Source organism: Solanum stenotomum, chromosome 8, assembly GCF_019186545.1.
Source record: "Solanum stenotomum isolate F172 chromosome 8, ASM1918654v1, whole genome shotgun sequence".
Taxonomy (NCBI): Eukaryota; Viridiplantae; Streptophyta; class Magnoliopsida; order Solanales; family Solanaceae; genus Solanum; species Solanum stenotomum.
This window is the reverse complement of record NC_064289.1, coordinates 16,951,453-16,966,141: the sequence shown is the minus strand read 5'-3', so window position 1 is coordinate 16,966,141 and position 14,689 is coordinate 16,951,453. Positions and strand designations below refer to the sequence as shown.

At 34.1% G+C, this 14,689-nt stretch overlaps 3 protein-coding genes across 4 annotated transcripts; 1 reads left to right on the top strand and 2 right to left on the bottom strand.

Annotated features, from left to right (window-relative positions):
- The first annotated feature begins 6,654 nt into the window (after positions 1-6,654).
- LOC125874420 (protein CDC73 homolog) lies at positions 6,655-11,021 on the top strand. 2 transcript variants are annotated; one of them, XM_049555306.1, is made up of 4 exons: positions 6,676-7,721; positions 7,910-7,992; positions 8,137-8,244; positions 10,885-11,021. In XM_049555306.1, the coding sequence occupies exons 1-3, from the start codon at positions 6,713-6,715 to the stop codon at positions 8,224-8,226; spliced, it is 1,182 nt and encodes a 393-aa protein (XP_049411263.1). In that variant the 5' UTR covers positions 6,676-6,712; the 3' UTR covers positions 8,227-8,244; positions 10,885-11,021. The 2 variants fall into 2 exon arrangements, with proteins under 2 accessions (XP_049411262.1, XP_049411263.1); XM_049555305.1 differs by lacking the exon at positions 10,885-11,021 and having other exon boundaries at positions 6,655-7,721; positions 8,137-8,423.
- Positions 11,022-11,252: 231 nt separating this feature from the next.
- LOC125874464 (non-specific lipid transfer protein GPI-anchored 5-like) lies at positions 11,253-12,376 on the bottom strand. The gene is made up of 2 exons (XM_049555358.1): positions 11,705-12,376; positions 11,253-11,617 (listed from the first exon to the last, which is right to left on the bottom strand). Exons 1-2 carry the CDS (start codon positions 12,027-12,029, stop codon positions 11,499-11,501), a joined length of 444 nt encoding a protein of 147 aa, XP_049411315.1. The 5' UTR covers positions 12,030-12,376; the 3' UTR covers positions 11,253-11,498.
- A 251-nt stretch (positions 12,377-12,627) lies between these two features.
- On the bottom strand, positions 12,628-13,724 carry LOC125874462 (non-specific lipid transfer protein GPI-anchored 5-like). Its single transcript, XM_049555356.1, has 3 exons — positions 13,353-13,724; positions 12,990-13,088; positions 12,628-12,856 (listed from the first exon to the last, which is right to left on the bottom strand). The coding sequence occupies exons 1-3, from the start codon at positions 13,699-13,701 to the stop codon at positions 12,834-12,836; spliced, it is 471 nt and encodes a 156-aa protein (XP_049411313.1). The 5' UTR covers positions 13,702-13,724; the 3' UTR covers positions 12,628-12,833.
- Between the last annotated feature and the right edge of the window lie 965 nt (positions 13,725-14,689).

Below are 14,689 nucleotides of genomic sequence, written 5' to 3'. Positions count from 1 at the left end.
CGCGTTCCTCCATCGATTTATGAAGTCTATGGTTGGTTCATCCTTCCTTTGGCGAGTATGGCCTGGCATACATATGAGAAGACTTGGTGGAGACTTCATACTTATAGTGCCTTCAATGAACTCCTTCAAGCGATCGAGTGGGATCATTTCTTCAGAAGAATCTGGCATCTCATTAACAAGCGGTGCTTTCTTCGCAAGATCTTCACTCTTGAACTTCAACACATTTTTCGGGTGCATGACTCGCTTCTCCATCTAAAAGTCCTTCCATTCGGTCCATCAACTTATTGATTCTAGACTCTTGGTGTGAAAGCATGCTTTGTCAATCCTTCAACCGATTTCGTCAGATTTGCGAGTTGTTCCTCAAAGGAAGAAGCAACAACCACCATTGTTTGCATGATCATTGGAGATGTAGTAGAGTAGGATGGATTGTCGCATAAATTGATCTTCAGCGAACTCACATTACACGATGCACGTGGAGATGACTCATTCATTGAATCATAGCTCTCCCTTGTGGTAGAGTTCTTGGAATCAGATTGCTCAAAGAAAGCCAATGTCTTCTTGATCTTTTCAGCAACACTGTTTCCTTCTTCTAAAGCGTTTGCGGAGAAACTTGATATTTTTGGAGTCGTAGACCCAAAAATTGGAGTTGATGTAGATGACACTTGAAGTGTTTGTTGTCCTAGTGTAGCAACCTTGCTTCTCGTAACAGCTTCGAAACTTCCAAAGGTAACACCCAAAATGTCTTCAACTTCAGTAGAGAACTTGGAGCTAGTGGCCTTAGAGGCAGTTGATCGAGAGTTGTTCTTCATGGAAGTCATCTCGATATTCTTTGATGCTTGAAAAATTGAGACGAGAGGTAGAGATTGTCCCATTGGGAGTGCCAGAATTTGTAGACAATAAAATTCGCGTCGAGAAAATAATAATCAAGAACGAAAAATTATGCAACAATCATTTTATTATTTCAAAGTGCGAGTGTTACAATCTCTATGATTCCTCTGAATTCGCCTTTTCAAATATAATTCAAGGGCTCTTGAGCTTGATCTTGAACTTGGATTTATCTTGATCTTTATCTTGAACTTGAACTTGGACTTGGACTTGATCTTGAACTTGATCTTGACTTGAACTTTATCTTGATCTTGACTTTCTAATTGAATTCAAGGGCTTCAAGCTTGATCTTGAATCCGGTGGTCTTGATCTTGATTGTTCTTGAACTTGATCTGGACTTCTTCAAATCTTGAACTTGAACACTTGAATTCTTCAATTCTTGAATCCTCGAATTCTTGAACTTGTAGAGAAATTGCGGCTTTTGATCCAGGAGCTTTCTCTATCTTCTTGTTCGAATTATTGGTCTTCTATTATGAATTATGAGGACCCTTATTTATAGTTTTATAATAGAGGAGTTGTGATTAAAAAAGGACTTTCTTCGGCCAATCAGATTTAAGTGTCACGACCCGAGCCTACACCCTGGACGTGGCCGGCACTCGAAGACCATTGCTGGTCCCCAAGCGAACCCTCATCCTGGCTGACTACAAGCGAAAAACTGATTCAAGCATACAAAGCTTAAAAACTGAAATAAAAGTTCATAAAACTTAAATACAAACTTTAAGTCCAAAGAAAACTCTGTATAATAAATATNCTACAAGATGCAAGAATCTCGACGAACGCTTTCATCATTTCTCTTTTCTCCTCTTTTCTCTTCTTCTTTTCTCTTCTTGAATTCTCAACTAAAACCCTAGGTGTATTTTAGGATTATAAAACTGAACCTAATAGGATTAGACCCTTAAAATATTACTAAAATGAATTAAATCTGATTGGGTAAGGAAAAGACTAAAATACCCCTCTTTATTTTCGGCTAACTTTCCTTAACTGGACATCCTATCTTCAAAAGGCCATATCTCACTCATCCAACCTCGAAACTTAGCAAACTCAGCGGCGTTGGAAAGATAATTCAATGGTCTTTCCTACGGTATCTAGTAGCACACATAACTCATCCTGAGCTAGGAGTTATGGTCGTTTGAAGTCGACCCAAAACTCATATTTAAGCATAACTTGCAAAATTTTAGATTTTTCTATTTACAATTTAATTCTTTTTGAAACTCAACGTGCTACATCTAGTGACCTTAACACTTAAGAAATTTTAATTCTTCGGTAAAATTTCACTCACTACGATGAACGGTTCGAGTCTTAGTTCGAAACATTTTCTGGGGTGTTACATTAAGTGACATGGCATATGGGCTTTATGGAGCGGGCTTTAATTAAATTCATATTTATTGAATTTAAATATTTAATTCAATTATATTAATCCATAATATTTATTTGGACTAATATATTTATGAATTTAATATAATCCGAATCATTTAATAAATTTATATTTAAATAAATTTTAAATGATTACAATGCGATATGAAATCATGATCTGAAATTAAATTGATATAAAGTAAAAGTTTTATTTGAATATGTAATATAGATTTCATCTTAATATAAATTTATACTTCTTACTCATGAAATTCATAGTTTTTCAAGAAAAAAATTTAAGAACTCATTCCTAAGATTTAAGAACTCATTCCTAAGATTCAAAACCTGATTTTCAGTAAGATCATTTATCAAAGAGATTACACTTTCTTCCGCATTAATAACTTTGGGCTCAAAATGTAAGTCCAATGAATAGCTTTATTATTTTTGGGCTGGAGCTTTATTATTATTTTTCCATTGATTTTTTTAATAATGCTATTTCTCCTTTTCAATTTCCATTTGTTTAAATTTGTTTGGCGCATTATTTTCATTTTTGTATTTTTTTTTTATTTCTATTTTTCATTTTATTTTTACATAATTCTCTTTTTATATACTAATTTAAAGGAACTCCTTAAAATATATCAATTATCCTTAAACCTGAAATTGAGATAGAAAAAAATATTCTAAAGATAAATGTTAAATAAATTTAATCAAACGAAGAAATTTGAAAGACGTGAATATTCATGATATTTCTTTATTATTTTTTGCAAATATATTCAAGTATGTAAACTAAATTTATTTGATTTATTCATATTTCTTTTTTTACATATGGAAAACCTTAATAAATGAACTAAAAATCAGCGATGCCATTTATTTATCCTTTTAATATGTATTATAACATTAGTAAATCAATCTCCACACATTTTTAAAGAGTATTAAACAATTTTCAAAGTAACATATGATTGAATGAACATTAATTTAATTTATTTTAAAAATTCAAAATAAAGTAGAACAATACAAAATAAAAGGGAAAAAAAGTCACAATTTTTTTAAAGAAGAATCAATGAAGTGGGGTAAAAGTAGGAAGAAACACTAAACGCAACATGACAAGGCAAATTAAATTTAGTGGATTAAGAATATTTTTCTTCCCTAATCCATTTTGCTCCATTTTCGATTTACTTTTTTTTATATGTCGAGCCCCTCCACAAAAATCCTTGACTCCACCACTACATGTGGAAACACCTTGTTCATGTCCACGAATTACATCTTCGTGTTTTTGAATGTCTTCCTTGGATGAGTTATGATTAGAACAAAAATTTCATATCCTGAATTTTCTTGATTCTTTATGAATTTACTTGAAAGTATTTAATTTTTATGATATTTTTAAGTATGATTTATCTTTAAAAAGTGAGTTTGATGATTCCTCTTAAGGAATTTACTTATAACATACCTTTTCTAACTCTAAACGTGATTTTTGATGATTTTCTATAAAAAGTATTGTACAAGAAGGGAAAATGTATAGATTTTTCTAATCATGTCTCGAAAAGTCAGTTAAACGTTTAAATTATGACGGCCTTACCATTTTTACTTTTAAATAATAAAGACATGTAATAGATCGTCATGATAGTGTAAAGTACCCTAGTGTAAATATGTAAGTGACCTTTTGAAATAGGACTAATTTATGCATTTACTTAAACAATATGTGAGTGTACTTTGTCCTCATATAACATGGAGTATTTACCTTAGACTTCAGTCTCGGAGAAGCCTTGATATATGTTAGATTTCTCCATTGTTGATACCTTGATTAACGAGTTAATATCTTAAAAGGTCACTCAACTTTGATAATTTATCTAGTAAAGTCATTAAATTTTATTTTGTATCAATAAAATCACTGTACTTAGATTTATATATCAATAAAATCACTTAACTTAATATATTATTAAAAAAAAATAACCATCTATTTCCTCTCCTAGATCAAGTCACCGAATCATTGTAACCATCACAGAAGCAAAACAAAACCATTGTCAAATTCGGAGAAGAAGTCACAATTCAGCTGAGTAGTAGAAAGAACAAAACTGGATGAGCATTTTATATATTTAAAAAATTAAACTAATATATTGGTGTAAAAAATATGATTTTTTAAAGAGAATTCATAAATAAATCCAGATGTTTGTTAGCATCACTCAAAAACATCAATACTTTGTCTGGGCATATTCAATCGAAGAAAACTTTTGTGTTCTAAAAGATATTGTGCCAATATTGAATTTCGTATTATTGACAATTTTCTTTCCTCCACTTTTAAGCTATCAGAATTTAAACTGGACCTAATCGAAAATATTTAGTGTTGCTGCCCCGCTATTCCTATAAGGCAAATGATTATTGCTAATACCATAATATAGTTTTCACTTTTCACTAATTATGTTTATCAATAAAACAAAATTGATAAGTTTTATTTAATTTTATATATTTATAAAGTTCATGTTTATATGGTATAAAAATAATTTATTTTGCCTTGTGAACTTTTTTAATGATAAATTTGATTGAGTGATTTTATTGATATAAAAATCAAAGTTGAGTGATTTTATTAATACAAAATAAAGTTTAATGACTTTATTAGATAAATTAACAAAGTTGAGTGACCTTTTGAGATATTAACTCCTTGATTAACATATCATACACAAGAAAGAGAGAAGATGAAATTTGGAAAGAACTATTTCATTGCTTAACTGAATAACAATGTCATTGCAATTGCATATATATAAAAGCATCTCATCCTCTAACTACTTAACCGACTTTATAACAAACTTTACAACTTCTACTAATTACACATTGCACCTACTAACTTCCATACTATACTTATTAGTACTAATTACCATACTCCCCCTCAAGTTTGAGGATATGAACAGATTCAATACACCAAACTTGGACAGTAGACATTCATGTTGGGTCTTGCCTAATCCTTTGGTTAGTAAGTCTGCTATTTGTTCTTTAGTATTCAGGTTTCTTGTTTCAATCATTCATTTCTGTATCTTCTCGCTTATGAAATGACAATTCAATTCGATGTGCTTTGTTCTTTCATGAAGGACTGAATTTGCATCAATTTGAATTACTGATTTGCTGTCACTGTGACAGGTGTTTCAACTTCAACTCCCAATTCCTTGAATAGTCCTATTATCCATACAACTTCCGCTATTGAAGTTGCCATGCTTCTGTACTCAGCTTCAGCTGAGCTTCTTGATATTGTTCCCAGCTTCTTAGATTTCCATGAGATTAATGAGTCTCCCAACATAACTAGAAATTCAGTTACTGATCTTCTGATATGTGGACATGCTACTCATATAATATCATTGACTAATGAGTAATTTCTGAAAAAGAAACCTTAATGATTTCAATACAGAGATGCTGTATTATTTTTTATTGATGAAGACCAGGTATATAAACACACAATCAAGCAATTTGTTAGATTTTACGTCTCTGCTTGTGGTGAGTAGGGCTGCTTATTAGATGGATCGAGTTGATAATTTTGCTTAACGATATGATCTATCGATTATCAATGATTAAATATACCAATTCGTTAATCAATTGATTAGATATATGTTGATTTGGCAACAAATTAGCAACTATCGTACGATTATTGAGCGGTGTATCAAATCAACAATCAAGCTTGAGACTTAAGTAATTGAGTAGCCCAAATTCCAAAAGAGAGCAAAATTGAATAAGACGAGTTTAAGATTTACATTACTATTATGGTTAATAGTTATAATAGTAATATAATAATACATAAATACAACAAAAAATTAAATGTGGTTTGAGTTTTCAATTTAGGACTAATAATATATAATTATATACGATAACAACAACAAAATATCTAATAAAATTTTACATGTGAAAGTACATAATTATATATTGTGACAAAATATTAAATGAGGCTTTAGCCTTTAGGGTTAATACTATATTTTTTTGTTAGTTTATATATCTAGGGTAAAAATGTAAGTTTAGTAACTCTTAATAGGTTAACGTTTTATCCTATAAAGAAATTGAGTAATTCACCCCACAACAATAAGTCATTAATTACAATTTCTTTTTATCCAATCACTATTATTTTTTGATAACCCAATATCAATAAGCCAATTAGCTAATATTACGATTGATTTATGGATTATGGTTCAATTCATTATTTTTAGTATCTCACTTTATTTAGAGCATGCTTGACATTACAATTAAATATTACTTATTATTTTTAGAAGCACTTTTTTAAAATAGCTTTATGCTTTTAAAAAAATAATTTATGTTTAGTTAATTCATAATTTTTGATAAGCAGATTGATGTTTGACTAATTTTCTTAAAGAAAAGTACTTTTTGAGAGTTTAAATTACGAAATGCAGTCTTTAAAATAAATGATTTTGACCAACTTGTTCAGTTCACCCTATGAACTAGGCCATAATTTCAGTGACAATTTTCAATCCCTAATCGATCTTCCATGGATCCCCTCACACTCCTCCGCGAGTACACCATCCGCAACGAGCTCCACAAGATTGTCCGCATCGGCGACGACTACCGTTTCGGCAATGACTATACTTTCCCTTGCACAATCGAAACCGCTTATCGCTCCAAACATGTTCAAGCTAATCGCTACACTCTCGAAACCCTAATCAACTTCATCACCAATCACCACCTCAAACACACTGAATACATTCAGCAATCTCGTTCTCTTCGTATTCCGGCGGTTACCCTACCTGACCGTAAACCCCTTCTCGATTATCTCACCGGAAAGACTGCATCTTCAGATTCTATCGAATTCCTCAAATTCCCTCAGTCAAATGATACTACAGTAACTGTTTCTGTTTCAGCTGGTGTTACTGGCAATGAGGAGAATGTCTTGGGTGATGTTAGGGCTTTGGAAAATCAAAACCCTATTGAGTTGATAAAAGCTGCTGAGAAGCCTTTGAAGGATAGAGAAGCGATTTTGTTCTGTAAGAACCGGGATTTCTATAGTGTTTTTACGGCTGCGTTGCGTAGAGATGAGGAGCGGCACCGGGCGGAATCGTTGCAGAGAAAAGATGGGTTGGTTGCAAAGAATCGGATAGATAGGGGGTATGGAGGTGGTGATGAAATAGGATATGATGGAGGGCCCAAGGCGAAAATGCATTTGAAGGGGAGTAAGATAGGGGAGGGGGTTCCCATTATTTTGGTTCCCAGTGCGTTTTCAACTTTGATCACCATCTATAATGTGAAGGACTTTTTGGAGGATGGGGTGTTTATACCTACTGATGTGAAACTGAAGCAGATGAAGGGGTCAAAACCGGATTGTATAACAGTACAAAAGAAGTTTAGTAGGGATAGGGTAGTTACAGCATATGAGGTTAGAGATAAGCCTTCTGCCTTGAAGCCGGAAGATTGGGACCGTGTGGTGGCAGTTTTTGTGTTGGGGAAAGACTGGCAGTTCAAAGATTGGCCTTTTAAGGATCATGTTGAGACCTTTAACAGGGGTAAGTTCTGAATGATTATGTGCAGCTGGATTTTGTCATATTGTTTGTCAAATGATGATAGCCTCTTGTAATACTAGTTCCTAAAAGGATTGGAGTAATCTTGTTTGTTCTTCACTAGAAAAAGTAGTTATCTTTTGGTTCAATTTTCACTTGGAATCTGAAATTAGATTTGCTCACTTTTGCTGCAGTTGTAGGATTTTTCTTGCGTTTTGAGGATGATAGTGTGGAGTCAGCGAAGACCGTGAAGCAATGGAACGTCAAGATTATCTCGGTTAGCACAATAACGATTGTGGATTTAGCTCTCATCTTTAAAATCTGTAAAACTGACAATTTTTGTGCAGATGACGACAATTTGCTTTTAATTCTGTATGATTATTATGTCTTATCAATTCTATTTTGCAAATGGGATCTGCAGATAAGTAAGAACAAACGACACCAGGACAGAGCTGCAGCACTTGAGGTGTGGGAGAAACTTGAAGAATTTATGCGGTCTCGGTCTCATTGATGCATGCTGAGTCTCTAGGTAGACAACTTGCTATAAGTTATATTTCCCTTTGTGACCGTCTTTTCGGTTGTAACAATGATTAACCTAATTTCTCATACTTGAGAAACTCTTTTTTCTTAATCAAGTAAATATCTTCTCTAAATAGCATCTAAAGGATGCAGCAATTTTCAAACTTGATTAGCTACGTGCTTAGCATTTTTCCTCCTAAATTTTGCTGTTTATTCGGCTGGTTGATGGTGTCATTGAGGAGGTGTTTGGCTGTAGAATGTGATGAAACTCTTTTGTAGTTATGCTGATTTTTGGATAGCTGATCGTGTTCTATTAGTAATTTAAAGTTGCCTGAAACTTGGTACTTGGTAGTTGGTCTCGCAATCATTTCCATATAGTAGGAATAACTTTCTGATTTTTGGTGATCCAACTTAACCTTGTGCCCCGTGCTGAACCCAGTCAGATCCAAAGATACCTTCGGCCTTGTCACCTGGACTGATTCTCATCTCCTTGTTTTTTTTTGATAAAAGTAACAGTTTTCTCATCTCCTTGTTAACGGAGATAGATACAGGAGTTACTTTTTTAAATGGAGTAGTGTGGATATAGATAATTCACCCTTACTAGTTTGGAGACTTAGAAGTTGTAGTAGTTTTCGGCATGTATAAGAGTTGTGTCATGGGAACGTCTTTTTGATTTATTGGTACAACACGTCCAACATCTTTAATGAATTAGAGTTTGTTTAAAGATTTATTTATCTTGGACACCACTGACAGGGAGTGTGCTGCCAATGAGGCCTTAGCCTAGGTTTTTTTGTTAAAGTAATGAGAATAACACATTTTATGTTCAAATTTGTAGAAATACGTGTGTGTGTGTGTTTATATATACTTTTTTTTTCTTTTTTTTGCAACTGGATGTTGACTTTCTATCGCTTGAATTTGACTAGGTTCAAGTAGGTTCCACCCGTTGTTGGTATGAGTAGTGCTGTTGTTGTTCTGAGGGTAAAATGTGATGGCGGTGTTATTCTCTTCTTTAATTATATCACCTCTCATCCATAAATTGGAGGTTCTGCTGCAAACTGCTGCAAGTTGACAGAATCTCTTCAATATTATGTTTGTTATCTTGTGAATTGCTTCTTCTTTTAAGCTGAGAGGTAATGATTTGCCAGACTATTCAAATTGAATGATTTGGCAAAGTAGGATTTGAGAATTGGGCCCACAATTCTCTAACATCTGTTAAATATGTCATTTGCAGGGCAAGAAGAAACTTGCTTTTCATCTTCTTTTTTTATTTTAAAAGTTTTTGGGCAGGAAACATAGACACGTTTGTAAACCGGAATGTAATCCCTGTTGTTGGTTAAATATTTAGTAAATGCACAACGAAGGATTAGAGAGTCCCTTACATAGAGAATGGGTCAGAGCCATGGTTACAAGGGATAAAGGAAGCATGAAATTTGATTTTCCCTTTTCATTTCTCCGTCCATTTCCGAAAGAGATTGATAATGTATTTGGGACATCTTTTCACCTTTGTTCACCCTTTTACCTAGAGTTGAAGTCCTGTGCTTCATAGAAGTGTGTGCTTCACTCTATGATGCACAGAGGAGTGTGGATTTTGAGTTTTTGGGTTTTGAAAAAGATTATTGGGTTCTTGATAAATTTTCTATAAATATTACATGAATTTTCCAACACAAATACATTGGTCTAAGCCAAACCTATCGGGTTTGTTGAACCTGCAAAAGGAACCGTCAGCTTAACCCTGACGATGCGCAAAGTGATCCCGATACAAAGCGGTCAGTTCTTTCAATCTCAACTTTGAGGAGTTGGATTAATGTCGTTTGTGTATAAGATACTCAAATTCGTTACTTTAGTTGCAGTTTGGTCATTATAGTGCTAAATTCATATATGTTTTTTTTTTCTTTTTTTTAAGAATATGTTAAAGTATTTTTTAATGTTGTGAATTGTGGGTTGCACTTGTTCAAGCCTCGTACGTGTTGGCACTATTTTGTGCTTTTTACTTTAGAAAGTGCTGCTTTTACCTTTGTTAGTCAAGCTCAAGCCTAACAAAAATGCTTCCATCGTGTCATGTTGGTGCTAGTTCCAGTGTCAAGGAGTGTGGGTAGTGTTAAAATGGCATAGTTTATTCTGTAGTAGGAGTGTGGTACACTGCCTTACATAGGAAGGTAGAGAGGTCGAATATTAGGGTAGAAGGGTAGTAGGCAACTGAGTGTTGTAGTACTTTTATGTGGGAGAGGTAGGGTTAGTCTTATTCTTCACCTTTTTTAGTAGTATTCTATCTTATTCTTGAATATTTGCTTTTGCTGGTTGCATCTTTGCTTTGTTCATCTTGCTATTTTGTTGTTGTTGATTTTCTTTTCAATCTTGCTTTGGTTACACTTCTTTTGAGTCGAGGGTCTACCATAAATAACCTCTCTCCCCCACAATGATCTTTGTGGTAAGGTATGTGTACATTGTACCCACTCTTGACCCCACTTGTTAGATTACTCTGGGTATCTTGTTGTTTGAGATTGGTACATGAATTTTTGTGACTTTTTCCTATATTCAAGAATGATAGTTATTTCTTTGTACAACAATTTCATAGTCAAGTCAAGTCAAGTATATTTTGTAACACTTGCATGTTTCAAGTAACGTGATATGTTGCTCTGTGTTGCACCAGGTTCTACAATATCTTACAAAACTGGACAGCCAAGAGACTCGACAAAATCCCAAAGTACCTTGATAAACTTGTCAGTGTCATCAATAGATAGAAATACAGTCCCCTTAGATGAATATCGTCCTTTTATGAGTTCTACAAGGTTTTCTGTTGTGGCATACCTCTTGGTTAGAGCTTGTGAATTCTATGTACATCCTTTCTTGTAGGCCAACTAATTTAATTTATTACGTATCTTCTTTGGACGTAGCTCATTTTTATTTTATTTTAATTTTTGTGTGTTTGCAAATCGTTTTCTTGAAAGCAGGGCTCAAACAGCTTATAGCTACACTTTCTGTTATAATTCTAATTTACAACATGAATGTCAATGCTGCCAATTACTGCCCCACTTGCCCCCTCCCGGAAGGAATGAACATTACATAAATTGGGACGGAAGACTATGTATTACCAATAGTGATTGACGAAATACAATACAATGGCCAATCAGCCCTGGTGGAAAACTGACTGCTGAAATGAGCAAATGTTTGAAAAGTAATTGTCCACTTTCATGACAGAGCAAATTAGCTAATCAAAATACAGTCGATACAATGCACTGAAAAGTCTACGGTAGGTAGACAAAGTTAGGTGATGTAGATTATTGAAGCATAAGAAACAATAAAGAAAAAGAATAAGGAAAAGGGAGCAGCCATATTGGTTGAAGTTGCATCATTGGAACCTCCTTGTGATGCAGATCCACGTCCTGTCACAGTTGAAGACATTAAATACTAAATCACTTTCTGTTAACAAGCTTTTTGTGGAGATTTTAGAGTGAATATTCTTCTCTTACCGTTGCAGCGGCTAGCAGGTGGAGTCTGAACTTTGCAAGCGGTAGTGAGGGCCGATAACTGAGTCTTGTTAATGTTGAGTCCCAGGCCGGAGTCACTCCCATTGAGAACCTGGCACAAGCACTCTGGCTTTTTATCAACCACCGTGCTAAGCTGCATGCAGCAACCTAAGAGTTGTGGCGAGGAGCTGTCCGCATAGTAGTTCAGGCAAGGTGACATGCTGACCAACACGTTTGTGCAGTCATTGCTTTCTTGAGCAATTACTCCAGCCCAGATCACCGTGAACACAATCAAGGCAAGACTCATTTCGTACCTTTGATCAGCCATCTTTTTGTAAAAATCAATCCCAGTGAAATGAGGAGAAAGAAAAAGAGATTCTGATTGTAAAAGTTTGATCACATACTAATAATCTTGTTGGATGACTGCTGGTTTATATTTGGAAAAAGGATGTGGAAGACCAGAAAACAAATTATATGACAGATTAACATTGATAAGGATTTGGCATATTTTACATATATAGGAATTAGGTAAGAATTGGTACAGTGGCACCAGTTGATGTGATTTGTTTGGTGGTAAGTCGTATGTCGTAACAGAGGATTCTGTTCAAGACGAAGACCTTCAAGAATTAGTACGGTTCGAAATGAATTGAGTTAATAAATAGATGTGTTAATGACTATTCAAAAATTACTCGGGCTAAAGCCTAAAATGAGCTAAAAAGTGAATCATAATCAATATGTTCACTCCTTACTAAGTTTTGATTTCGTTAATTGTTCTTTTAGTATAATTTTTATGTACCTAATAATTGTTTTTCCCGACTGAATATATAACATATCAAATAAAAAAATATTTAAAAAAATTAGAATTCAAGAGAACGTTATGGTGAGACAACTCCAACCACATGGACAAAATTAATTTTCACATGTAATAGTGCCAAATAAATTCAAACTTTGGAGTTCATTGCTAGGACATTACAGAAATGAAGGAAAACAGTACACAAGTAATTACTAATATAAATCACCCCACAATATATAATATCATAACATGACATTACATTAAAATGTATTTGCTAATTTATGTAACAAACTTCTTTAGAACTCCCAGTCTCCCACATGAAAACTCAGCTACGTACTGCTACTCCCAGTTCTCTTCGAACCCTGCACAATCCATCCATAAACATATAACATGTCATAAATAATTGATAATCGACACAAAACCATGCCTTCAGTTCAATTTAAGTGTTGTTAGTCTGACTAGGCACGGAATGTGGTGTGTTTGTTCATGACTTACCTGGCATTGGAGGATCCGCAGTCTCGTCGGAAGATGAACCCTCTGGCGAGCCCACTGGAGAGCCCCTTGAGATTGGAGACATTGCCGGTCCATTACCAGCTATCAAGTATTATTAGCACAAATATGAAATTAGTATCACAGAAAAGTGTATAAACGAAAATCTGATAAATTAATGCTACTAATAACTAATCAGTATATGAAAATGAGTACTCTCCCTCTTTTTTAATTTGTTTGTCTGAGTTTAGTTTGAAACTAAATTTAAGAAAATAAATAAGACTTTTGAATTTAATTTATTGTCAAACTAAACATATGTATTAGAATGCACCATAATGTCCTGTTAATTAATTATTACTACGTACTTACCGTAACATCTACTAACAGGAGGAGTTTTAAGGTTGCATGCAGCAGGTAATGCAAGTGCAAGAGTTTGATTAATTTGAACTCCTAACGACGAACCACCTCCATTAGCAATGGTGCAAAGACATCTTGGCTGCGATTGCAGTACCCCTGAGAGGGCGGAGCAGCAAGAGCTCGACGGTGGAGTTTTTGGAGTTGATCCAGTGACATAGCTAAGACATGAATACATGCTTAAAAATGCATTCATGCAGTTAGATTGAGCCATTGCTCCTCTTGAAATCATGTAGTTATTCCCTATTACTAATATTGCAACTAAAGTCATGCAAATTTTGACGTTCCATCCCATTTTTGACATAATGTAATTTCGTGCTTTAATTTTAATTTGTGAAGTCATGTGGGGGGCTGGAGATGTATATAAATATACATTCTTTTGTGGTGATTTGGTTACTTGTGGATGACTTTTTTCTTTTTAAATTACAGAAAGGGAATATGTAGGTTAACTAATAAGGGTTCATGATTAGGTAAGATTTGTAATAACGTGTCATTGTATACACTTGTGAAGTTGAACTATAAAAAGAAATAGAATAAATTTGACTCTTAGTTGAATTTAATTTAATTCCAAAAAATTGTCCTTTTTCGGGTTTTAAGTAAATTCGGTCTCTTTTCTAGTTTGATTTTTTTTGATTTCCCACCCCGGTGTTTGGTACCCACATTGGAGCCCGACTAAATCTGAATTCGCACCGAAAAGTCCCACAAGGTAAAACACTCCCTAACAAAGGCGACTTCGTACCCAAGACGACTATAGGACATATTTCTTGTAGTCACATTATGGTAGAGTCGTAAGTGTGTGTGTATATATATATATATATATATATATTTATTATTATTATTTTTTTTAAAAAATAATAATTTATTTTTGGTTTTCCACGCAGTGTTCGGAAGCTCACATTGGAGCTCCGACTAAATCCAAATAGCGCTCTGCAGAGCCCATTCGGGGGTGGCGCTCCCAACATGATTTTCTCCATACCTAGGGCTCGAACCCAAGAACTCTGGTTAAGGATGAAATACCACATAGTTATAGTGGCAACTGGCAACAATTGAGCCATAGCTAGTTATCCCATGACTAAAGGTTATTTGTGACTACAACTTTGAGATGCCATAATTAATGCCCATTTGTGCAAGTTTCACCTTGTTACTGAAGAACAACTTTTAGCAACAANGCCCCTCATTTGCAAGGCACCAACCAAGAATCCAAGCAAGAAACCAAGCAAGTTTGTAAGCAATCTTCCAAAGCTAATACAAAAAGCCTTCTTCCAAAATTCTCTAAGTCTTCTTTTCATTCT

What these genes read in the sequence shown, in the direction of transcription:
- LOC125874462 (XM_049555356.1), bottom strand. Translation starts at nt 13,701, where the DNA reads ATGTCAAAAATGGGATGGAACGTCAAAATTTGCATGACTTTAGTTGCA. An exon ending in TCCTGTTAGTAGATGTTACG is followed by an intron (nt 13,089 to 13,352) that starts GTAAGTACGTAG and finishes AATACTTGATAG; the next exon opens with CTGGTAATGGACCGGCAATG. An exon ending in TGCGGATCCTCCAATGCCAG is followed by an intron (nt 12,857 to 12,989) that starts GTAAGTCATGAA and finishes TGGATTGTGCAG; the next exon opens with GGTTCGAAGAGAACTGGGAG.
- LOC125874420 (XM_049555306.1), top strand. Translation starts at nt 6,713, where the DNA reads ATGGATCCCCTCACACTCCTCCGCGAGTACACCATCCGCAACGAGCTC. An exon ending in TGTTGAGACCTTTAACAGGG is followed by an intron (nt 7,722 to 7,909) that starts GTAAGTTCTGAA and finishes CTTTTGCTGCAG; the next exon opens with TTGTAGGATTTTTCTTGCGT. An exon ending in GGAACGTCAAGATTATCTCG is followed by an intron (nt 7,993 to 8,136) that starts GTTAGCACAATA and finishes TGGGATCTGCAG; the next exon opens with ATAAGTAAGAACAAACGACA.
- LOC125874464 (XM_049555358.1), bottom strand. Translation starts at nt 12,029, where the DNA reads ATGGCTGATCAAAGGTACGAAATGAGTCTTGCCTTGATTGTGTTCACG. An exon ending in ACCTGCTAGCCGCTGCAACG is followed by an intron (nt 11,618 to 11,704) that starts GTAAGAGAAGAA and finishes CAACTGTGACAG; the next exon opens with GACGTGGATCTGCATCACAA.